The sequence below is a fragment of the Podarcis tiliguerta genome (genome assembly GCF_965153285.1).
Source record: "Podarcis tiliguerta genome assembly, chromosome: 7".
In the NCBI taxonomy this organism is placed as follows: Eukaryota; Metazoa; Chordata; class Lepidosauria; order Squamata; family Lacertidae; genus Podarcis; species Podarcis tiliguerta.
In genome coordinates, this window is record NC_139540.1 from 84,405,308 (window position 1) to 84,430,284 (window position 24,977).

Sequence of the window (24,977 nt, forward strand, 5' to 3'; positions counted from 1 at the left end):
GATTCAGTGTTCATCCTGTTTTGTATAAAGTTGCTTTCCCCCCAAAAAATCAACTTTTCATTCTCTCTGCATTAGGATGGGGAAACAACTGGTGGGAGTGGGGTGAGAGTGAGAATACTGTCACCATTTCATTCATGTGTAGAAAAAAAACTAGAATATAGAATATAAATAAAGGAAAACTTCCATGCCTCTGACATTATGAACAACACTACTGATTTTGCTGTTACAAAATGATAGTAATAGAGCTCCATAACATGGAAATAACACCTTGATACCAATAAAACTTAACAATGGTAAAATAGAATAAAATTCACTAAATAAATTGATGCAAGATGTCTGCCAGTGGAACCCCATGTGCAGCTGCAATGTAGATGAGGTGCAATTTTTGCTATAAAGCAAGGGTTATATTGCCATCCCACAAATGCTGACCCACTGCCAGTGCCTACCCATCTACAATCTGTAGCATACTGCAACAAAAAACTGATTTTAATATTTATTCCTGCCCTGCTACTAGGGGTGCTCCCTGTGGTTGGACTGCTCATCTGTCAGATGATCATTATGATAGGGAGAAATAGGGCAATGAAGTGCCTGGGCATGTCAGTTTAGTCCAACATGGAGTTAAAGATTTAAAAGCTTGGCACTTTTAAAATTCTTGATTAAGATACAGGCAGTGGAAGTAGTCTTCTTTTACTTTCCCAAAAAAGCATGTGATAGAGTAGAATGTGAGTTATCATCTACAATCATGAAAAAATGAACTTTAGTGTTGCAGATACATAAAAGCTCAGCTGCATTTTAAGAGGGTCTTATTAGAGAGTCCAGAGATTTTTTTTAATAGCCAAAGCACATACCAAATTGACAATTTCATCAACCATCTTGCTGACCACATATGAAGTTGTTGCTTTATTCTTGAGCCCCTACTCCTGTGCTTCCCATATTCAGTCCATCACTTTCTCCTTCAACGCGTTCAGCTATCTATCCCCTTACCTAAAATTCTCTAGGCATCTCCCACCTTGACTACTGATATGTTTTACTCTCTGGCTTGGACTTTGAAGCAGATGAAGACCTCCCTGTTTCTTCTTATTTAAATACTGTTATGCCCCCCTTCTAATTCATGGGTCCAGCATGGATTCAATTCCTGGAATAGTTAGGCTAACTTCCTGATGAGATAATGGCCCTCTAAGTATGGACCTTTAAGGTAACAAAGGAAGTGTCTCTGTGCTGCATGACAAAGGGTAGGCTTCCCTCCCTCAACAAACCTGTAGTTAGGAAGACAAAGGCCAGAATTGAGAGTTTAGTTACATGAGCTGGAAGGTAGAAGAGAGTCTGCAGGCTGGGAAGCTGGGATACAGAGTTACGCCTGATTTCTGGTTGAATCCAAGGTTTGGCTATGGTGGAAGCAAAACCCCTCCATCATAGGCTCAGGTTGTATATATGTGTAAATAAACAATATATCATAAAGACACCACAGTCTCCACTGTCCCTCATTCCAAAAGGAAACACGAACACTGGGTAAGCACCTAGAATTCATGGAATCTCACATTGCTTGGAGATTGGGGCGGCAACAATACATATGAAGATCCACTTTTATTTAAACCCAAACATTAAACAAAGGAGAGGTTTCTTAAGAAGTGAGTTAAACTTAGATTAAATGAGAAACAGCAAATTACAGTGTGAATTAAGTCAAAAAAGGGAAAATTATCTTCAAGATGATCAAGATTTTTAAATGTTTCAGTTCTTACGGTGATTCTTACAGAAACACTTGTTCAGTTGCAGTGAAGTTATTCTTGAACATCAAATTAAAGGTAAAAATAATTCAACTAAATAAATACTATATTGACATAAGCTCTTATAAAACCTTTTCAAAGTTTAGTGAAAGCAAAACATACCTGTTCGCAGCTCTGCCCTTCCTTATTGATATCTGAATCATTTGCAGTAAACAGAGGTCCAGAGATTTGAGAAGCCTGATGTCCTGTCAGTGTGTTTGTACAGCTTTCAATGGGGAAAAAAATCTGACTTTTCCGAGAGCCCGAAGTTAGTGAAAATTCATGGCAATAAGTCTGAAGAAATGCCCTGACTCCATCAATCCCCACAAACTGTGAAACAGGAACCCCATTTAAATTTGCACTTCCAGTGTCACACAACTGAGAATGTCTCCACTTGCGAAGCCTTAGTACCAATAATACAAGGAGGAAAGTGAAGAACAAGCAGGAGACAAAAGCCACTGCAGTCACCAGGTAGAAAGTGAGGTCAGACTCAAGACTGATAGGAGCTGAGATGGTGCCCAGATCAGTCAGCATGTCAGGGATGTTGTCAGCCAAGACCACAGTGACAGTGACTGAAGCCGACATTGGAGGCTGCCCATTGTCCTTGACTAAAACCACCAAGCTTTGCTTGAGAGCATCTTTCTCCAGAAAGAAGCGGGCTGTCCTGATCTCTCCCGTGTGGAGCCCCAGAGTGAAGAGCCCTGGCTCGGTGGCCTTGATCAGCTGGTAGGAGAGCCAGGCATTCTGGCCAGAGTCCGCATCCACGGCCACCACCTTAGTGACCAGGTAGCCTGGCTCAGAAGAGCGAGGGGCCAGCTCTATCCCTGTGGAGCCGTCAGTGGGAGGGGAAGGGTAAAGGATTTGGGGAGCATTGTCATTCTGATCGAGGATGAAGAGAGTCACTGAGACATTGGAGCTGAGTGGTGGAGAACCTCCATCCTGGGCCTTGACCACAAACTTAATCTCTTGGATCTCTTCATAATCAAAGGATCGTAGGGCATAGATTACTCCAGTCTCAGAGTTTATAGAAAGGCAGGAGGAGAAGTAGGAGTAACTCATCTCACCTTCAGTGATTGAATAAGTAATTTTGCCATTCATCTCCCAGTCAGGATCAGTTGCTTTTAGTGTTAAAACAGAGGATCCAGCTGAAGTATTTTCTGTAATTGAAGTAACATAGGACCTCTTTTCAAAGGTGGGTGGATTATCATTTTTATCTAATATTTTCAGCTGAATAGCGGTGGTTGTGGAGAGAGGAGGATTTCCTTTATCTGTTGCAATAACTGTAACATTGTAATAAGATACATCTTCTCGGTCCAGGGTTCCGCTAGTCACTAAACTGTAATAATTATCAAACGTTTTCTCTAAATGAAATGGCGGGTTGCCAAAGATGGAGCATGTAACCAGCCCATTGTCTTCTGAATCCCTGTCTATTACTTTTAACAGTGCAATTACAGTTCCTTCTGGGCAGTCTTCACTCACAGCATTAGTAAGAGATGTGACTGCAATTTCTGGTGCATTATCATTTATATCGGTAATAGCCAACAGAATATTTGCTCGACCTGATAAGCCTCTTCCATCACGAGCCTGAACCTCCATTTCATACAAAGCACATTCCTCAAAATCTATCTGCTGCCTCACCCTTACGTCTCCAGTTCTCGGATCCAAATGGAAACTGTTCGAAGCCTTTTCTGATACCTGCCTGAATGCATATGTTATCTCTGAATTAATGCCTTCATCCAGATCGGTAGCATTGACTGTTACAAGCAGGGAATTAACAGGAATGTTTTCTGCAGTGGTCACTTTATAAACAGATGCTGAAAAAACTGGTGCATTGTCATTTGCATCTTCAACGGAAACTTTGATGTGTGCAGTTCCGGATTTGACAGGATTCCCCCCATCACTGGCTGTAAGGATTAAGTCATGAAAAGCTTCTACTTCTCGATCCATAGACTTTTCCAGTACTAACTCAGCATATTTGGCTCCACTTGCTGTCATTTGCACATCAAGGAAGAAGTGTCTGTTAGGGCTGATTTGATAGCTCTGTAAAGAGTTCACTCCTAAGTCTGGGTCCTGTGCATCTGGAAGAAGAAATCGAGATCCCACAGCTGTATTTTCTCGGATATTTAGCTGCAATGTCTCCACTTGGAATGTTGGTGCATTGTCATTGATATCTTCGATTTCAATTTCTACTGTATAGACTTTTAGCTGCTCCTGAATAAGAATCTCCAACTTCAAAATACAAGTTAACAGACGTCCACATATTTCTTCTCTATCTAGTCTTTCATTAATATATAAATGACCATTTTGGAAATTGAGGGCAAAATATTGTGTCCTACCTTCTGTAATAATCCGGACACCACCAGGCAAGAGTTGCTTCATATCCAATCCCAGATCCTGCGAGAGATCCCCAACAAAAGAACCTTCCTGCAGTTCCTCAGGAACTGAATAATGGATCTGTGCAGTAACTGCCTGAAAAACAGCTAGCAGAACAAGGCAGGATGTCTGTCTCCTTCTATCCAAGAGTGTCTGTATACAAGCCATTTCAGCCTCTGCCAGGTCCTATCAGTCCACAGATAACAGGCACCAAACTAGGCTCTCTTAACAGACTAATGTGCCTATTTAAGACTTCCTTTTATTTTCCATCAAACAAGATCCTCTTTTTTCTTTTAGGTCAGAGATTATAATAAACCTTTTGTGTTTTTGCATCTCGGTGGTCTAGCTGGTTCAATCCAGTTTCTCTCCTTACTGGTGAACAGTGACACCCAATGGATCAGTCAGTAAATGCAGTGTTTTAAAAAACTGCAAAATAACATTTCATTCCTTTTTATTTAATAATAGGTATAAAAACAAACTTCCATTAACATACTGCACCCTGTCTAGAAAGCTCAATGGAGATTGGATAAGCACCACAATGGATGAGTAACACAGTGTACCTCCTCATCAACAGGATTGTGTCAAAAGTAATCAGTGACTATTGATCTAATGTCAATTTCCACCTTATATATATATTTAATCAACCTAATTCAGAGTACAGTCACATGGGTTTTTTTGAAGTGTCTTCTCCCAGTGTGGGAGTAGGGTTGCTGGGATGAGGGAGAGAAGGGGGAGGAGCCGTGTGTGTGTGTGTTTGGAGATGCGGGCCCAGATTTTACGCTACATAGCCTTGCCTATGCCTTCACTCAGATGTAACCTGCTGGTGAATATTTAGTGTGTAGGGTGGACAGATCCTGAAGCTGAGGCTCCAATACTTTGGCAACCTCATGAGAAGAGAAGACTCCATGGAAAAGACCCTGATGTTGGGAAAGATGGAGGGCACAAGGAGAAGGGGACGACAGAGGACGAGATGGTTGGACAACTTTGTGGGGTCAGTGTCAGCTTCTGCAGCCTGAAGACATGGACAGGGTGCTTGCAGGGATACCCTCTCAATCCCTGCCCATCTTGGCTGTTGAAACTGAGCCTGGGGCTTGACTGGATGGGTCCAAGTGGCAAAGGTCTTTATTTTTATTTTTGCATGAAGGAGTGGCACTTGCTGACTTAAAGAAGTTGGTGTGGGCACTACTGAAAAAGCCAGCCCTGGACAAATTGGCTTGCAGCAACTATTACCAAGTCACAAGTAGCTTCATTCTGGGGAAGGTGATTGAAAGAGTTGTAGTGGAACAACTGCAACATGAGAATGATTTTCTGGATCCATTCCTGTCTGGTTGATGCCTGGGTTCAGGACTGAATAAGCCTTGGTCTCTCTGACGGATGATAATCCTTGATTCTTTTGCTTGATATCTCAGCAGCTTTCAGTACCATTGATAAAGTGCACCAGTGAAGACATCTTGGACCCTGCCCCCTCTCTGGTGTGTGCAGCAATGTGCAAATGTGACTTGAAATGCAGCTAGGAAAATCTACCTCACTGTGTTTTAAGCTACAGTGGTGCCCCGCAAGACGAATGCCTCGCAAGACGGAAAACCCGCAAGACGAAAGGGTTTTCCGTTTTCAGAGGCGCTTCGCAAGACAAATTTCCCTATGGGCTTGCTTCGCAAGACAAAAATTGACGAAAATTTTTGAGGGTTTTTCCCGCTCCAAAACCCCTTTTTCTGAAGCGCTAAACCGCCAATTCCTTAAGCCTTTAATAGGCGTTAATAGCCCTTAAACTGCAAATAGCGCTAATAGCCCTAATCCGCTAATGGGCTTGCTTCACAAGATGAAAAAACCACAAGACGAAAAGACTCGCGGAATGGATTATTTTGGTCTTGCGAGGCACCACTGTACTAGTGTTTACATAGCCTTAGTGTACACCAACAGAAAGGCATGGCAGATAAGGATGGTATAAAATTCACTAGCTCCCAGGGGATTAGCAATCTGCCCTTCCCTCCCTCAGTGTCCTTTCTACCCAAGCACAGGCATCTCATCTTAAGAATCATAGCCAGTGTAGTGTAGTGGTTAAGAGCAGTGGACTCACAATCTGGTGAACCAGGTTCGCATCTCCACTCCTCCACATGCAGCTGCTGGGTGACCTTGGGCTAGTCATACTTCTCTGAAGTCTCTCAGCCTCATTCACCTCACAGAGTGTTTGTTGTGGGGAAGGAAGTGAAAGGAGATTGTTAGCTGCTTTGAGACTCCTTAGGGTAGTGATAAAGCAGGATATCAAGTCCAAACTCTTCATAGTGGGAAAGAATCCATTTTTATATTGTGTTGCATTGCTGTCAGATGGCTAGTGGAGTGCAAGTAGATTCAGGTTTGGTGGTCAGTCTCAGCTTCAGGTTTTGGAGGGCCTTGGGCAGGACCTTGCTCAGTAAGCCCACCTGCTCCCCACTCCCATAATCACCAGGTACTACTGCTTTCCCCCAAGCCGGAAAGGACAGGGTAGCCTTCTGGTCATTGCCTGGTCTGACCTGACCTAAAGTACAACCACCTACTAACTAAATGCAGTTCACTAATATATGGAAACTTTTCTTTCCAATTCTGGTGCCTCAATTGTGGTCCAGCAGAGTTTTTGTAATGACAGTAGAAAAGAAGTGTTCCAAAAGTGGGGAAGGCAAGAAGTTAAGGAAATGCCAGCAGAGAACTGAAACCAAGGATTGATCAGTTGTAGCCAGAGTTGTTGAATGTTAAGGAAAGTTACTTTGTTTGCAGCAGCAAATATTTCAGTTGTCTGCTCCATATATCTAAAACCATCTGTCACCAGAGATTTCAAGACAATTTAGAAAAATTAGAACAAGTAGAACAATAATAAATACACTCAGCTCTTGCCTCCTCCAGCCATGTTCAATGACCAGAGGGAGAGAAGTGGCAGCTGCACATTTTCCTCCCTCCTATCTCTGCTCATTGACTCAGAGACAGCATCCGAACAAGCAAGGAGAAGCACCTGGAATCAGAGACCTCAGGGATTGCTTGTAGGCAACTTGCTGTGGCCCAATAATGCCAGTTCCAATGCCACCTTGACTTAGGATAGTTCAAGCAGCTACTTGCCAAGAGCAACAAACCTCTCCCTGGTGATATAGATAAATCCAACCCAGTAACGAACCCAAATGACATCTGTTAAGGAAATACTTTAACAGGAACTCTTGTCTGCAAGTGTTTGTTCCTTTATGCCCATTTCTTTCCCTTTACTTGCCATTAAAAAACCCTAACCCTAGACAGCAAAGAAAGTGCAAAGAAAGCGGGGGGGGGGGGGGGAGGCAAATGCCACTCACTTTCTGAATTTATGAAGTGCAAAAATCAACTAATGTTTGGTGGGGTATTACTCAAAATACATGGCTAAACGCTTGTAAAATAAATACAAATCCACTCTGCACAATTCTTAGCTCAGTGCCCAATGAGCTCTGCAGACTGTATCACATTCAACTTGTTTCTGCTTTGTACATTGTAAAATGTGAGCAATCTTAATTTTAGAAAATGAAACTCACCTGCTCAGAGTTTTGTCGTACTGTATCAGTGCTTGGATCTTCCATAGTTAATAAAGGACCTAAATTATCGGCAGCTGGATGAGATGAGAGAATATCTGTACAACTTCCAATTGGAAAAACAATTTTATTGTTTTGGGAGCAGGTAGTTAGTGAGCCGTCAGGGCAGTAAGACTGAAGAAAAGCCCGGACACCATCAATGCCCACAAACTGTGAAACAGGTACTCCATTGAAATTTCCAAATCCTGAGTCACACAATTGTGAGTTTCTCCACCTATAAAGTCTAAAAGCTAGTAACAAAAGCAGAAAGGTGAAGAACAAGCAGGAGACAGCAGCTACTGCAGTCACCAGGTACGAAGTGAGCTCACCATCAGATTGTGGGTCTTCAGATACTGAGATGCTGCTCAGGTCTGAGAGGATTGCAGGGATGGTGTCAGCCAGCACCACAGTCAGAGTGGCTGAAGCAGAGAGAGGTGGCTGCCCATTGTCCTTGACTAAAACCACCAGGCTTTGCTTGAGGGTATCTTTCTCCAAAAAGAAGCGGGCTGTCCTGATCTCTCCTGTGTGGAGCCCCAGAGTGAAGAGCCCTGGCTCGGTGGCCTTGATCAGCTGGTAGGAGAGCCAGGCATTCTGGCCAGAGTCCGCATCCACGGCCACCACCTTAGTGACCAGGTAGCCTGGCTCAGAGGAGCGAGGGGCCAGCTCTATCCCTGTGGAACCGTCGGTGGGAGGTGAAGGGTAAAGGATTTGGGGAGCATTGTCATTCTGGTCAAGGATGAAGAGAGTCACTGAGACGTTGGAGCTGAGTGGTGGAGAGCCTCCGTCCTGGGCCTTGACAAGGAAATTAATCTCCCTGATCTCTTCATAATCAAAGGAGTGTAGGGCATAGATTGCTCCAGTTTCAGAGTTAATTGAAAGGTATGTAGGAAGGAAGGAATTTCTGACTTTAGTCTCATGCTCACTTATCTGAGAGTAAGTCCCATTGAGCTCATTGGAATTCACTTCTGAGTAGGCTTTCTTAGCATTGGGCTGCACAATATCTCTTTCAATGATAGAGTAAATTATTCTGCCATTTTCCTCACAATCAGAGTCATGTGCCTTCAAAATAGTAATGAATTCACTTCTGTGGTTATTTTCCTCAAGATAAAAAGTGAATGCTGTATTTTTAAAGGTGGGTGGGTTGTCATTTTCATCTAATATTTCTAGTGGGAAGTAAGCAGTTGTTGAGAGAGAAGGAATCCCTTGGTCACTTGCTATTATTGTGATGTTATAGTCTGAGACCCTCTCCCTGTCAAGGACACTTGCAATCTCCAAGTTGTAATAGTTGTCAAATGCTTTCTTCAACAGAAACGGAAGTCCTGCTGGTATAGAACATGAGACTTCTCCATTTCCCCCATCATCTCTGTCATTTATATTTATAAGACCTAGTACAGTTCCTGGAGGAGAACTTTCTTCAACCTTGCTGAAAAGTGGTGTAATTGCAATCTCCGGTGGATTGTCATTCGCATCCATGACTCTTATGACTACTCTAGCGCGAGTAGACAAGCCAGCCCCATCTTGTGCTTGGACTTCCATTTCATGTGCTATAGATTCTTCAAAGTCAATATTCCCAATGACTGATATTTGCCCTGTTGCAGAATCCAAGTGGAATATTTTGGAAGCTTTGTCTGAAATTTTTCTGAATGAATACATTACCTTTGAGTTTATTCCCTCATCAAGGTCGGTTGCATTCAGAATTAACACGTGCGACCCTTTAAGCATGTTTTCCATAACGTCTGCTTCATACAGAGACTTACTGAAAATAGGAGCATTGTCATTTACATCTGCAACAGCAACACGGATTTGCACCGTACCAGACCTGGCAGGTTCTCCTTTGTCAGCAGCAGTGAGAATTAGTTGGTGCACTTTTTGTTCTTCTCGATCTAACAGCTTTTCAAGGACTAGTTCTGCGTATTTGATCCCATCAACTCCAGTTTGTACATCCAAGGAAAAGTGTCTGTTGCTACTGAGATGGTAGCTCTGGAGAGAATTCGTCCCTAGATCTGGATCCTGAGCCCCTGGTAAAAGAAACCTTGCCCCAAGACCTGAGTTTTCAGCAATTGTTAATTCAAACTCTTCTACAGGGAAGCTGGGTGAGTTGTCATTAATATCAGTTATTTCAACTTTAGCCATAAAAAACTTCACTTTATCCTTCACAAGAATCTCAAAATTTAACAGACATTTTTCTACCTGGTGGCAAATCTGCTCCCTGTCAATTACTTCCTTGATAAACAAATGTCCATTTCTCAAATCAAGTGAAAAATATTGCTTCATACCTCTGGAAATTATCCTGGTGTCTCCACTTGATAACTCCTTTACGCTCAGTCCAAGATCCTTTGCAATATCTCCTACAAAAGAACCTTCCTCCATTTCCTCAGGAATCAAATAATGTATTTGCCCAGAAGCTACCTCCCAGACCATCACCAGCACAAAGCAAAGCACACTATTCTTTTGATAACATAGAATCCTTCCAGCCATTTCCAGGTAGACTGTCGGATTGTTGTGCCCTTATTGTCCAGTTTGGACCTTACAAAGGTTCCAAATGCTACCTAGATATTTCCTCCTGCAAATCCAGACTTGCTGAACGCGGATGTGAGCTTTTTGTATTCTTTGCGGAATGAGAGCAGAACAGGGATTTGTAGTTCTTGGCTTATGAGCAAACAGCGACACTTAGAGGTTCAATGAATAATTACAACAGTTTTAGTCCTTCCTCCGTGTTTGGGGGGGGGGGAGGGACTTCAAGCAAAACCCAATTAATTTTAGATAATAGTCTATTATTCCCAAGGAACGTCAAATAGCAACTAGTCATGTGTACCAATTTGCTTTACAATTTTTAAGTCAACCTATGGAAAGATGCTGTTATGTTAATTGTTCTGATCTATCTCCCAATTTCATGCCTATGATCCTCAAGGTGGATATGTTTTCTTAGATCTGATGAACTGGGCCACAAAACTGTTGTTTCTTTCTGCAACAAGCTAAGATGACTAGCCCTCTGAATATGTTTCCCTATTGTTCCTATTTTTCATCAGTAATAATAATAATTTTATTATTTATACCCCACTGATCTAGACAGCTTGCCCCAGAGTATTGAAAATAAACACTGAGCATGCAATAAATACATATATAATACTGGGAGAAAGCAAGTGAGAGGGGACAGATTTTGAACTATGTAAACAATCTTTTTAAATTTCTATTTTCATTATCAGTTGTAGAAGGGGAGTATGCTTAGTAAAATAGTGAATTTTTAAGTGTTGTACAATGCATGACTGCAGTGACTACATTATGACATGAGCACTGTTCCACATTCATTCGAAATAAGATGGGTTTATGAAGCATTCTATATCCACCCACCATGCTGATGAAGAATTCTACGAAACAGTAGTCAATATCTGGAATTACTGTTCAGTATTGAACATTATAGGGACGCGGGTGGCGCTGTGGGTTAAACCACAGAGCCTAGGACTTGCTGATCAGAAGGTCGGTGGTTCGAATCCCCGCGATGAGGTGAGCTCCCGTTGCTCGGTCCCTGCTCCTGCCAGCCTAGCAGTACGAAAGCACAGCAAGTGCAAGTAGATAAATAGGTACCGCTCTGGCAGGAAGGTAAACGGCGTTTCCGTGTGCTGCTCCGGTTCACCAAAAGCAGCTTAGTCATGCTGGCCGCATGACCCGGAAGCTGCACGCCGGCTCCCTCGGCCAATAAACCAAGATGAGCGCCGCCACCCTAGAGTCGGACATGACTGTACCTAATGGTCAGGGGTCACTTTATATTTTTATTGGAGATCATTGTTGAATACACAAAGCTTCACAGTTTGTCTTCCACCATACAAAGTTTGGTACCTCGCTTTATTTAAAGATTTTCAGAGACTTTGAGACTAAAGATTTCATTTTGAACTTTTTATGATTTGAAGGAATTCTATAAAGATTGTCTATTATATGGTCATTGTTGATGTTCTCTTTGCAACACAGGGGTTTGATTGGATACCAGCAGGGACCCAGGCAGATGAGCCAAGCCAGACAGATCTTAAGCTGGTTTAAGTCCTCGAAAGTGGACATGGTGGGGGAGGAGCCGGGGGAGGACTTAGGCTGGATCCTAAGCTCATTGAGAATGGTTAGATAACCCAGGTTAGCAAGGAGGGTGATGTAACCCAAACACCCACTTTCAAGGCTTGTTTTCCCTCCGTCAGGCTTAGACATGCTTCAGAATGGAGTTTGGCTCTGGCATACTTTACCCCAGCTTAACTTCACACCAGGTTTTTATGTATAGGATTGCCCTAACCCTCACCTGGCCTCTGTATTACTATTTGTTCTCTGAGAGCCAGTGTGGTGCAGTGGTTAGAGTGTCAGACTAGGACCTGGGAGACGCAGGTTCAAATCCAGACTTGGCCTTGAAGCTCACTGTGTGACCTTGGCCATTCACAGTCTATCAGCCTAACCTACCTTGTCGTGAAGGCAAGATAGGAAGGAAGAGAACTATGTATGAGCTCCTTGCGCCCCTTGGAGGAAAGTGGGATACAAATGAAATAAATGAATAATACATTCAAATAAAAGAAAGAAAATGAATCTTAGTTTCCCCACCCCCAAAACAAGGGAAGAATACCGGGTTGATATTTAACCTTCTTGGGGCACAGTTCAAATCCTGATAAAAGTCGGAAATACCCAAACATTTCTTGGCATATCTGGCATATCAGGATTTGTGTAGAGCCCAAAAAAGGTGAAATCATATTTAAAGAATACTAGTTAAGCCCCTTGTTGAATCAAATGCAATAGGAGCTCAGGAATTGGACAAAATAGAATTTATATCGACTTGGACATTGTCAGAATAATGTAATTGTCAAAATTCCTGTTCCTGTTCCAGAACTTGCCAACCTCGATCTCTCCCAAACAATTTAAGATCTGGCCAAGTAAATATATGCATGGGGGTAAAAAGCCCAGAGTCAACAATCAGATTCTGTAGATTCCAAATTTACAGCCCTTACTTTGATGCAGTTCAGATTAGACATTTATGTTCCTTAATCAATAATGAAGATGGCAAACCTTGTGTTGGGATAGTGTTATTGCACCCATCTTACAGAGCAATTCCATTTCTCCCAAGAGAACCAATTTCCTTACAACCTTCTAACCCATCCCTGCAGGTGGCTCTCAATATCTGGAACTTATTACAGCTAAATCCCTTTGCCTTTACTATTTCTGTGTAAACAACTTACCTATCGAGGAGAAACGGATCCCAGAAGTGCACTAAAAACTGGTTTCAGTATAATCAATTAATGCACTTCCTGTTAGATCTGGGGATAGCAGCCCAGGCAACCTGCGGTTTTGTGGGAAATATGATGTTTTTGTTGGGAACCAAGACTATGTGAACTAGACATTGCAGCCACAGAAGATGAAATTGTGGGTGAAAAAAAAACTTTTTGCTCCTTGTCAGTCCATATATGAGAAATTATTTAAAACTGATACCTAAATGGTGTCTTACTCCCATGAAACTTTTCAGAATCACTAATACAGCAAGCTCACATTGAAGGAGATTATGTGGTGAACTTGGGACTTACCTTCATATGTGATGGCACTGTCCAGTGGAACAAATCTTTTCGTCAAGTGTATTTTCAGAGATTATTCTTAGCACAGGTTAACCTTTGAAGATGGCACCAGTTTTAGCTGTGTTAAACTTTTCTGATAGTCCTAATCAAGATGTGTGGTTTAAAGATCTAATACTCCTACTAGTGGCTACATACTTAGAAGCAGAACACAAATGGTGGACTCTGGAGGGTATATTCCTAAACTCATAGGTGTGTCTGGAAAATGGCTTTAATCAAAGAATTCACATGTCAAACCAGAAAATGAAATAAACTTTGCTTTCCGAAACTGATTGCATGATCCTTACGTATACGGGCTGCTGCATATTTTATTTGTTTAGGAATGTATATTTTTACCTGTCTCTTCATTGGAGGGGATTATGGAATTAACTTGGAAACCCAGCAAATATCCTAAGGCTTAAATATTAAGGTAGTGAATACCTCATTGTTTATGTAAGAACTGGCACATCTCTTAACCTGTGGTTGACAAGGGGAGCCATTGTGGAGGTTCTTTAGTTCAATGTGGAATTCAACATAATAAAGGAAAATCTTTGTAAGCCTGGGAGATAGGCAAACAGAGGGCTGCTACTTAGGAGTAAGATTCTCCTGAGAGTCTGGTGAGTTGAAGGACTGCTTAGTCCCAGGAAAGTAGATGGTGCTTTAATTGGCTTTATTTTGCTATTTTGCTCCAAGGGGGGTGGTTTTCAGTAACTTTTGCATTACACATCTTTCTTTTAAAACTCCATATTTCCCCCCGTCTTTCTAAACACTTTATTTGTTTCATAACCAATGTGGCCTCAGCTTATTTTAACACCCTCACACTTAGAAGCTATGTTACATTACCTTAAAAGGCATCAGGGAAAGCACAGGAAATTAGGAGACTGATAAGGGACAGTCTTGTGGGAATAACCTCTTGTCACTACACTTGGTAGCAATCTGGGAAATGTTCCAAGGACTTAACTGTGACTTTGTTGTTGTCTTCTTATGTATGATTGTTTGAAGACCAAGTTATATGGTGAAAGTTTGAAGGAGCTAGGTATATATAATCTGGAGAAGAGAAGATTAAGAGGACATGATATCTGTCTTCAAATGTTTGAAGGCTTTTCACTTCCTTCTTTTTTGTGTCTTATCTTATTCTGTGCACTTGTAATTTTGTGCTTTTTATTTAAAGTGTATGTTTGTGTGTATAGGCAGCAGGGTAAGCTATAAAGTATCCCAGCAGTTAGTAATACAAGTAGTAATATAATATAGTCAAGCTGAGAGAAACTGACAGAATGCCTTCATTCTCCAGGTGTCCTCCCATCCCAATGTTTCTTGTAAGTAAATGTCTCTAAATTATTACAACCACAATACAGTGGTGCCTCGCAAGACGAAATTAATTTGTTCTGCAAGTTTTTTCGTCTTGCGAAGCACCAATGTGTATTGGCGGTTTCCCATAGGAATGCATTGGCAGTTTTTTTAAAAAAAGGTGCAAGACGTTTCGTCTTGCGAATAAGCCCATAGGGAAATCCGTCTTGCAAAGCAGCTCAGAAAATGAAAAACTCTTTCGTCTTGCAAGTTTTTCGACTTCCGAGGCATTCGTCTTGCGGGGCACCACTGTAGGTTGGTAATGCAGATCAGGGAGAATTTCTTCCCTCTGGCCCATGCCTGGTCTGTAAAGCAGGCTATGGTTTGTGGCCTTTGCAGTTTGCCTTGCTGATGCTTGCTACCCCACCCCAGGGATCCTGTTTCACAAAGCATTTCCATCCATAGATTTTAGAAAGTGATTTTATTATTTTATGAACATACAAAAATGATATTCAAATCTAGCAAACAATATGTAAAAGTACACAGCATCTTTTTCATCTTCTCATAACAAAAAGATGACATTGACAGTGCATAAAAAGAAATATGTGCATATCTTAAAACTAGCATGTTTCCCTGCTGATTCCAGTTGTATATAAATTGTACTCTTTCCTATCCTGTTTCACTATAATACTACTTCCCACTTCCTTTCATCCACAGACTTCAAAATGCTTCACTATTGTGAATTTTTGTCATTGAAAGAATATAATACAATTCCCAAAACACAAAGGTTTACTGAAAATTCTATTCCAAACTGCACAATTACATAACCACATAACTGTGAAACCACACTGTTATAATATAGTCTATAATTCCTGTTTTAGAGTGTTTACAGTAGCAGTTTATCATAGGCTGACAGCTGGGTTTAACACTAAATTGTCCCTGTCACTGTAGAGAATGGAGATTGGAATCAATTTGGTGTTAAGTCCATCTAGTTACCACCGGAGTAGTTCCAAACACCATAAATAAACCAACATTAAAGGCCAGCTTTAAATAATGTGATTTAGCATAGTTTACATTGTTCTTTTCAAATACAGTATGCTTCATTATTCCATTGCTGGAAAGAAGTATTGATTAGCTTGCAAACAATTTCTCAGCATCAGCCGCAGTGTTCGAAACTCCCATTTTTCTAGGCACATTTTGCGGCAGGGAATTTCATTAGCGCGAGCAGTTTCAGAGCTCTGGGCGCACTTCTGTGACTAAGATTTCAGATTAAAACTGCAGAGTGGAAGGAAAAGAGGACCTTTTTCTGTCTCCCTACTTCCAGCTACTCTCTGAAGACTGGAGAAGTGACCCTCTTAAGAATATTAGGGGGTTGGGCAGGGGAAGGACTAGACCATGTGAAAAATGAACATAATATTTTATCTGCAGTTCATTTTCAGTTTTGTATTCTTCCTATAAAAAAGCATGCCTAGACATTTCATTGTTGCGCCCATAACCTAGGTTTAAGGTTCCTTTTCGCTCCTAGCTTTCATATCTCAATTTTTTAACACTGGCCGCAGATTGTGGGTCAATTGCAGGAAAACAGGAATAGTTAAATTTCAGAGAAAACATGTGCACATGTATGTGTATGCACACATGAGGTGTGTATGTGGACTCGACAGCCTGGTTTGCACATAACATTAAGCTATGGTTTATTAATTTATGGTTCATTAAACTACAGCTGACTGTTATGTGTGAACCCAGCTCAACAGTTTAACTATGGTGCATTAACCAAAATTTGTAGCTGGTTTATATATCTTAGTATTAACCAGAATGTAAGCACTACATGTCAGCCTGGACCTCCTCCAAAAGCTACAGAGCTGCAAGTGACAAGTGGCAAAAAATTCAAACTGTTCTCTAGGCTTGACTGCTCTTGCTTGTGCTTTTAACTGTTCTGTGATATAATAATCAAGTGAGCATCTAGATTTAGTTCAGTGTTATGTGCAAACTAGGCCAATGAAAGAGAAGTTGCTAACACAAATATAGCTACAGGAAACGGTAGAATTGAGCATTTAGACAGGAAAGTGCACACACAGTGTAACTATGACTAGAAAATAAAGTGTAAATTCACTGAGAAATGGAAGTCCTATGTGCAAGCTTCACTGAAATAAATGGGAGAAATATTCTCTTACAAAGCTCCCATTCCTTTCAATGTCCCAGTGGACTATGTCCAGACTTCTCCCCCCTTACTGATTATACTCATTCATTTGTCTCGCTAGGTCTTCAAATGAAGCTACTGGATACTACTAACAGCTGCATTACAACCAGCAAACAGAATTTCTGAGAAATTGCTATAACCATTGAAAATATTTGAAGGAAAGCAGCAAAGCTAGCATAAAAATAAACTAAGGAATAATTACAACAATGAGCATGCAATAAAGTCACCTACATTTCTTTAACCAGCTAGATCAAAAGAGCAGTGGGCTACTGTAAAATTCTACAAAGCATAAATATAATTGTCTACTAGGTCAATGTATGTGGACAATCCAGCTACACATTCTCCTACATAAGCTCCATCGAAATGAATGAGAACAGCACAAGAGCATTTCTGTTCCTTTCTATTTTGCTTGCACAAGAGAGTTCCTGGTATCTTTCTCCTTTAGGCAGAGGACCCATTTTTTTCCAGGCCAGGGGTCAAGTTTCTTGCATGAGACTTGATCATTTGGTTATTTGTCTTCAGAGAAAGAATGATGGATGGAGTTGGTCGTCCTCATCTATTGATAGGTAAGCCAGTCATTTTGACCACAGTTTATATTTGCCCCAGTTGCCTGATTGACAATGCAACCCGGGGCTGCAGATCTGGGAGCAGCGTCTTCAGAGAGAGATGCTCTGGCCTGCAAAGGACACAAAAAAGTGCATTGTAATTTTCTGAAAGCTGATGTGGTTTTCATTAGATAAATGCTGCCAAGGCATTAAGCTGCAGTAAGAAGAGTGTAATGAAATGCCATGCTTACCAGACAGGAACATAGCAAACGTTTTCTGAAAACCCAAAATATGAACTGTGACTGTGTGATACAACAACGTTGTACTGCCAAGGATGGTAGTACTATGAGTTTGGTGACAATCCCGTTTCTTTTCAGCTTGAACGAACTCAAGACAATGCCTGAGATCATAGCAGGGAACTCATTATACCAAAAAACAACTATACCTTTTGTCCAGCAGCAGCTTTGTAGCATTTATGTTTGCTACTAACCTCCATTCCCAAGCCTTCTTTCCTTCATTAGAGTGACACAAATAGTTGTTAGCTTGTTTACACAATCTGTACCCTACTTCTCTATGAGGCAGCTCACAACATTTTCAATAAAACAAGAATAAAATCCAAAATCAGGAAAGCAGCCCAGCTCAAAATAAATACACCAGCTAAGAGCCTTTTGCCACAATTACTTACCAACAATCACCAAAAAAATAATCTACAGCTAACCCAAGGTTTGGCTTAGATGGTGGAGGAAAATGGAGCATAGCAGTTGATCTAGATTTGAAGGCAAATATGCATGGGAGGACACAACCCTTAAGGCATGCAAGCAATGTTCAACATATTTTATCAGACATATTTTGACCACTATGGCAGGGAATGATTCCTTCCCGAAACCTTAAAAAGTGTTTGCAATGCTGGACTAGAGGGACCAATGGTCTGGCTTGGTATAAGGCAGCTTTCTATGGGCCAACTGAAGTTTTCAAGTGCTCTGCAAATACAGCCCCAGGTTAATTCACATTATAGCAGTCTAATGTGGATATTACTTTGGTGTGGGTCATTGTTGCCAGAAAGGGCACGGCTGGCACACTGGTCAGAGTTAATGAAGAGGTTCTCCTGCTCAGACTGCCACCTGGAGATCCAGGAGCCTCCTCCCAAATAGGCCCCGGTTCCTAAGAGGGAGGAGCACAATGCCGTCATTAAAAAGTTATGATCTTGGATGATATGATTACCTGGCTGACAGTACTTCCTTGTTATCTAGATGAAGTTTCAACTTTCGTTCTATCGCTATACGCCTCTACTTTCTCCAGTATCACTCATGGAGTTTAAGTGGCTGAATGAAAGATGTGAAGTTACTGCTCTAGTTACTGCGCACCTTAGCACCAAATGAATGACTCCTCATAATTGTCTTCATGATTCTTTTGAGTCTTACACCATACTTTAATAATGAGTTTTTATCTTCATAACTCTCACCTTTTAAAAAAATATATATCTTTTGTTTCCTAAATGGTTCTCTTACCCAGTTTCTGTTCAGCCAATTTTAGTCTTCCATGGTGCTGTTGGAAACTGGGACTTCCTTCCGGAAGATTTATTGTATTGTTCTAATCCCCATATTCACACCAAGGAATGTCATATCTTCAATAACTCCCCATAATTATCATTCTTCCACTCACCGTATATTCTCCTCCCCTTTAGCAAGAACATAATTTACACAGAGCATTCAGAATATATTCATGAAAAGTCTCATTGCCAATAATGTATTCCAGTTTCATTAATTCACAATCTGTCTTACATTTCTCTGAAATAATATTTACTATGTAGTGATGAATATATTGGATTCTCAATTTACTACCCTATTTAAGCCATATATAGCAAAACCCAATTGATTTGCAAATTAAGCCTCCAACTTAAAGCATTCTCTCTTTTCAAAAAGGCTTCCCTTAGGTAAAATACCCTAACTCAGAGTTATTTTCAGAAGTGGAAAGAATGAATTTCTGGGTAAATGTGATTAATGAACTTTGGTAGTCAATGGACAGACATTATATATGAAGAATCTGCAACGAAATACTGCAATCCATTTTCACAAATGACATGTAAACTGGTTTTTGTCTTTCCCATATATGTAATGATAAATCTGGTCTCAAAGTTTGGGGAATGTGCAGTGCAACAAAAGGAGGGAAGTATATTGTGTGAGTGTTTTGACTATTGATCCAAACCCCTAAAATGTATTTTATATAATTGACTTTTCATTTCTATTCTTTGTATACAGTGGTACCTCAGGTTACGAACTAAATTCGTTCTGCAGGTCCGTTCTTAACCCGAAACAGTTCTTAACCTGAGGCGCGCTTTCGCTAAGGGGGCCTCTTGCTGCCGTCTTGCCACCGGCGTGCGGTTTCCGTTCTCATCCTGGGGCAAAGTTCAGAACCTGAGGTACTACTTCTGGGTTAGTGGAGTTTGTAACCCAAAGTGTTTGTAACCCGAGGTATCACTGTATCATATTGTTTTATTGCTATGACCGATGGCTGACGCAAATGAAGATTTATTCATTCATTCATTGTGTGAGTGAACCTCATTCCACACAAGCATACCCCACTTAGCACTTTGTTGAATCCCATCCTTAAAAATTAAATATTAGAAAAGAAATTCCCAGCAGTGTTCTCACCTGAACCACATGTTGATTTTCACCTACATGTCTGGGGACTCCGTCAGAATCATTGGAACTCCTTGGATTCACCTGAGTGTTAGGAGGCTCCACAGAGAAAACAGGAAACAGGGGCCTGAGAAACCGGAACTCGCTGTTCAGAGACCCACCAGCTAAGCACACCTCATAGTTGTAAACCTGGGATAGAGATCCAGCACCAGAATCCGCAGAGTTCTCCTGGGAATCAGGTCCCACCGGGAAATTGGCTCCAGAGTTGTAGGTTCCTGTGAACTTTTCACGTTTCTGCAACTTGATTACAACAAAGGCCACTACAGAAATGAGAAAGATGCTTGAGATGGCAGCCAAGCAGATGATCAAATACATCGTCAGGCTGGGGTCTTCCTCCTCCACGGTTTCCTCCTTTGGGAGAGCCACACTTTTCAGATAAGGGTCAGAGAAGCCGTCCACTAGAAGGATTCTGAGCGTGGCAGAGGTGGACTGGGGAGGATGGCCGTTGTCTCGGACCACCACAATCAGATTCTGCTTGAAGCTGTCTCGGTTGCTGACCGGCCTCAGGGTGGTCACTTCTCCATTCTGGGCCCCCACCGTGAACAGACCCGGCTCTGTGGCCTTCAGCAGCTGGTAGGAAAGCCAAGAGTTCTGCGCAGAATCCCTGTCCACAGCCACCACCTTGGTGACCAGGTAGCCAGTCTCTGCCCCTCGGGGAACCAGGTCATTCGAGGGGGAAGTGCCATTCTGGAGAGGGTAGAGGATGAAGGGGGCATTGTCATTTTCATCCACGACCTGAACGCGGATGGGAACTTCTGAGCTCAGTGGAGGGGAACCTGAATCCACAGCCCTCACCCTCACCTGGAAATCTTGTACTTCCTCATAATCCAGAGACCGGATGGCATACAGGTTCCCCGTTTCAGAGTTGATGGAGATGTAAGAGGATGTGGGGCCATCATTGACCTTCCCAGGCAAAAGCGAGTAGGTCACTTTGGCATTCTGCGCTGTGTCCAGATCAACAGCATGGATGAAACCGATCAGAAGACCAGGAATATTGTTTTCTCTTAACTGCATTTGATAGAACGGCTTTTCAAACACTGGAGGGTTGTCATTGACATCTGAAATTTGAACATGAAGTATTCTTGTGGAAGTGAGTCTGGGAGAGCCCTTGTCAGTGGCTGTGATGGTGATGTTATACTCAGAGGCTTGTTCTCTGTCCAGTGGTTGTTGAGTCACCAGCTGGTAATAGTTGTTCTCCGTGGGTTTGAGCACAAATGGAAGGTTGACTTCAGTGGTGCAGGCAGTTCTGCCACTGTCCCCAGAGTCCACGTCTGTGACACTGAAGAGGGCCACCACTGTGTCTGGGGGAGAGTCCTCAGGTAAGGGACTGGTGATGGAAGTGATGGTAATCTCTGGGGCATTGTCATTCTCATCCTCAATCTCTACAATGACTTTGCAGTAAGCAGAAAGGCCTCCTCCATCTGTAGCTCTGATATTCATCTCATATTTTGTTCTTTCTTCATAATCTATTATACCTGAGATAGTAAGTTCACCTGTCTTTTTGTTTAAGTTGAATAATCTCTGCACATTCTCTGGCACTTGGCTGAATGAGTAAGTGATGTGAGCATTGGAACCAATATCCTTGTCTCTGGCTTCAACTTTTGTGACTAATGTTTCCAATGGGCTGTTTTCCACCAGTTTTTCCTGGTACACGGATTTATTAAATAGAGGAGCATTATCATTGATGTCCAGAACATCTATGATGATTTGTGCTGTTCCAGTTTTGCGGGGTATTCCTCCATCAACAGCTGATAGGATTAGGAAAAGCTGTGCTTCCACCTCACGGTCTAATGGTTTCTCCAATACTAGGTCTGCATATTTAGTACCATCACTGTGACTCTGCACATCCAACCTAAAATACTTATTAGGACTAAGTGTGTAATTCTGAACAGTATTTTCTCCTTTGTCTGAATCTTGAGCTGTTTCCAAAGGGAATACAGTATTTATGTGAGTTTGCTCAGGTATTTCAAAAATAAATTGATCTTTCGAGAATTTGGGAGAATTATCATTCACATCCTCTATTTGAACTTCAATTCTATATAGCTTCAATGGATCTTCTAGCACAATTTCAGAGAGCAGAACACAATGGTCATTCTGACCACAGAGAGCCTCTCGATCTATTCTATCCTTTAATATCATGTTGCCAGAATGGGGATCCAGCTGGAAAAACTGCTTGCTGCTCTTAGAAACCAGCCGGGCTCTCCGAGCAGAAAGGTTCTTTACATCCACTTTCAAATCTTTCAGCACATTAGCCACCAGGGACCCTGTTTTCCTTTCCTCTGGCACTGAATATTGGATGGAATTGCATATTGCCCCATACATGCAGAGAGACAGAAAGAAAAAAGTCACTTGCCTGTTCCTGTTATTCATTTCCATTGTTCCAGATTCACTCAAGACAGATTGAACAACAGAAAAATATGTTGTTGTACTTAGCTGTATCCCTTTGCTGTATTTATTCCTGAAAATGCACACTGCTGTCTCCCTCCTCCTGATTTTTTTGCAATGAAGAGCTGTATCCCTTTTGCTTCCAGATTGTTTTGCCCTTGTCTACGCTTTCCAAACATTAATCTTTTCTTTAAGAATATGTGCTGTGCAATGGCACCATCTTGTGTTTGAAATACATATAACTGCAATCTTTGTCAGTTAGCTGGTCCTCAGCCCTTACTATTAATATCTATACAAAGTTCCTTATAGAGAAAGATAAGGATGCAGATCTTGGGGTTTGCAGTTAATGTGAGCCTGTTTGTGAAGGTGCATAAATAACATTGACCCCATATTAACTGGAAGGTATGGAATGCGTATACAAATTCATTATATGAACATGGAATTTTGCACACAGCTCAGACCATCATCAACTAAAGCCAGATAATGTAAACTAACCTCTGGATACATTTCACACATTAATGAGACAATATCTGAAAAATACAAACAATTGCCGATAATGGAGGCTGGCATGTTAAGGCAAATGGGGAACTGCCCCATCCACCTCTCTGTCTTGATTCTTACATACTACCAGTTCTGGAGGTGGCACTGCTCCTCACATTCTCCCCACTTAGTTTCAGTGTTGCCCTTGCAGACCTCAGAATGGAGTTTGGATCTTGCTATCATTAGTTCTGGCTCCACCTACTGTTGGTCTCCCTGCCTTCTGCCCTACCAGTCCCAGTAGATATGGTGGTGTTAGATGTATATATAGGTGGCACCGTGCAAGGAGGTTAGAGGTCGCAAGCAGGATATTTAAGTTAGTCAAATTTAAGTTACTTGGCGCTCTGTTAATCCCACATGGTGTCAGAATGGAGACTTTCTATATTCCCTGCAATATTCTGACAGCCTCACAAAACAGAAAGGTAGTCACAGGTTAATACTCAGGGAATACTAGGATGCCCAGCTACTGCAGCCACAGTGTTTATCTCTCAAAATACAGGCAAAAGAGAGGCCTGGAAACTGAGAGTACCTGCAGGAAGGCTCTGCTGGTGCAGCTACTGATGGGGTATCACTCCAGAAAAGGAGGAAAGAAAACAGAGGGAGAGGAGAGACCTGGAACTAAGAGTCTACAATGACCCATAAAGGTGAGTCCAAGCCATCTATGACCCCTTTGAACGGGGCTACTCCATCCCTGGTTGATTTCCACATTGCACGAATAGTTTGATTTCCAGCACCCTGAAGGCTGGCCACTTTGGATAAGCAGATTCCAGAGGTTCTTCCTGGACACAGGAACAGCAAGTAAACACTCTTTTGTGCACTATGGAGCCAGCAGAAGGGAATATAATCCTCTCAAGGAGACTCACAAATGTCCAGATGAAACAGTTTTAAAACAGACAAAGAAGAGCTAAAGAACCACTTTCTAGCTCATTGCAAAGTAATTTTTGAGCCGGTCTAATTCCACTCTCGCAAGCAGGATGGTCAAAGAAAGAAAATTTGGGAGTCAGCAGGAGGTTGCAGACTTAGACACTACAAACTAACTCATGTGATGTTAACCTGGCAAAGGGAAGGAATACAGCAGGTAACCCAAAGACTGCCCTTAGTGTGGCAAGTGACCCTACAGCAAGAGGACAGTCAGACATTATCAGAAAAGGGGGCATTATGCTGTTCTAAACACATCATAGCACTGGTTCTCCAAAAAGATCACCTGGGAGCCATTGGTAATGGTCAGAATGAGCCTCCATGGATTACCACCATTGTCTTGGGAGAGCTTTCAATTGAATTTAAAATTGTCATGGGGCAGGTGTCAAAGTGACCCCAACTTCATTGTACAGGAAGCTAAAGGCTTCTACTTCTACTTTATTTTGCTCTCGAAAAGGGTTGGGTCCTTCTGCAGAGTAAAGCATTCTGGGGGAGGTTGCCCAGGAAAATGCCTGTACCACACCTACACCTACATTTCAGAAACAGCTAAACACCCTTTAAAAACGTTGGAATCCTAGAAGCCAAGACCCCAGTTTTGAGCAAGGACTCTTTGGTGAGAGAACCTCAGCAGAGATTTAACATCACACAACAAGCAGCAGAGAAAAACATGGAAATTTAAGGAAAACCTTAAAATGTGCCCTTCAAGTAAGTCCCCAAATGCCCAGTTTTCAAAGTTCTTTTCATTGTATCCCATTTCCCTAGCATATCAACCACATTTTTTGCAAGCCATAACATAGTTTACTAGCAAAACTCTTCAGAGGTCAGATTCATGTGTTTTTCCATACAGCAGCCAGAAAAGATGCACAATCAGTTAAGAAGAAGAAGAAGAGTTTGGATTTGATATCCCGCCTTTCACTCCCTTTAAGGAGTCTCAAAGCGGCTAACATTCTCCTTTCCCTTCCTCCCCCACAACAAACACTCTGTGAGGTGAGTGGGGCTGAGAGACTTCAGAGAAGTGTGACTGGCCCAAGGTCACCCAGCAGCTGCATGTGGAGGAGCGGAGACGCGAACCCGGTTCACCAGATTACGAGACTACCGCTCTTAACCACTACACCACACTGGCTCTCAAACATTGCTTAGCTA

At 41.9% G+C, this 24,977-nt stretch overlaps 3 protein-coding genes across 3 annotated transcripts in view; all 3 read right to left on the reverse strand.

The window, feature by feature from the left end:
* Positions 1-1,859: 1,859 nt before the first annotated feature.
* Positions 1,860-4,304, reverse strand: LOC310682081 (protocadherin gamma-A10-like; the record flags this gene model as incomplete). Its single annotated transcript, XM_083450323.1, has 1 exon — positions 1,860-4,304. One exon carries the CDS (start codon positions 4,302-4,304, stop codon positions 1,860-1,862), a length of 2,445 nt encoding a protein of 814 aa, XP_083306449.1.
* A 953-nt stretch (positions 4,305-5,257) lies between these two features.
* On the reverse strand, positions 5,258-10,486 carry LOC310681140 (protocadherin gamma-A12-like). The gene is made up of 3 exons (XM_083448656.1): positions 6,019-10,486; positions 5,494-5,676; positions 5,258-5,296 (listed from the first exon to the last, which is right to left on the reverse strand). The coding sequence occupies exon 1, from the start codon at positions 10,172-10,174 to the stop codon at positions 7,643-7,645; it is 2,532 nt and encodes an 843-aa protein (XP_083304782.1). The 5' UTR covers positions 10,175-10,486; the 3' UTR covers positions 5,258-5,296; positions 5,494-5,676; positions 6,019-7,642.
* Positions 10,487-15,015: 4,529 nt separating this feature from the next.
* The window catches only part of LOC310682083 (uncharacterized protein), a 77,033-nt gene continuing 67,071 nt past the window's right edge, over positions 15,016-24,977 (reverse strand). The window contains exon 3 of the mRNA XM_083450325.1: positions 15,016-17,426. Coding sequence (XP_083306451.1) covers positions 17,307-17,426 — 120 coding nt within the window. The 3' untranslated portion in view covers positions 15,016-17,306. The remainder of the gene's footprint in view (positions 17,427-24,977) is intronic.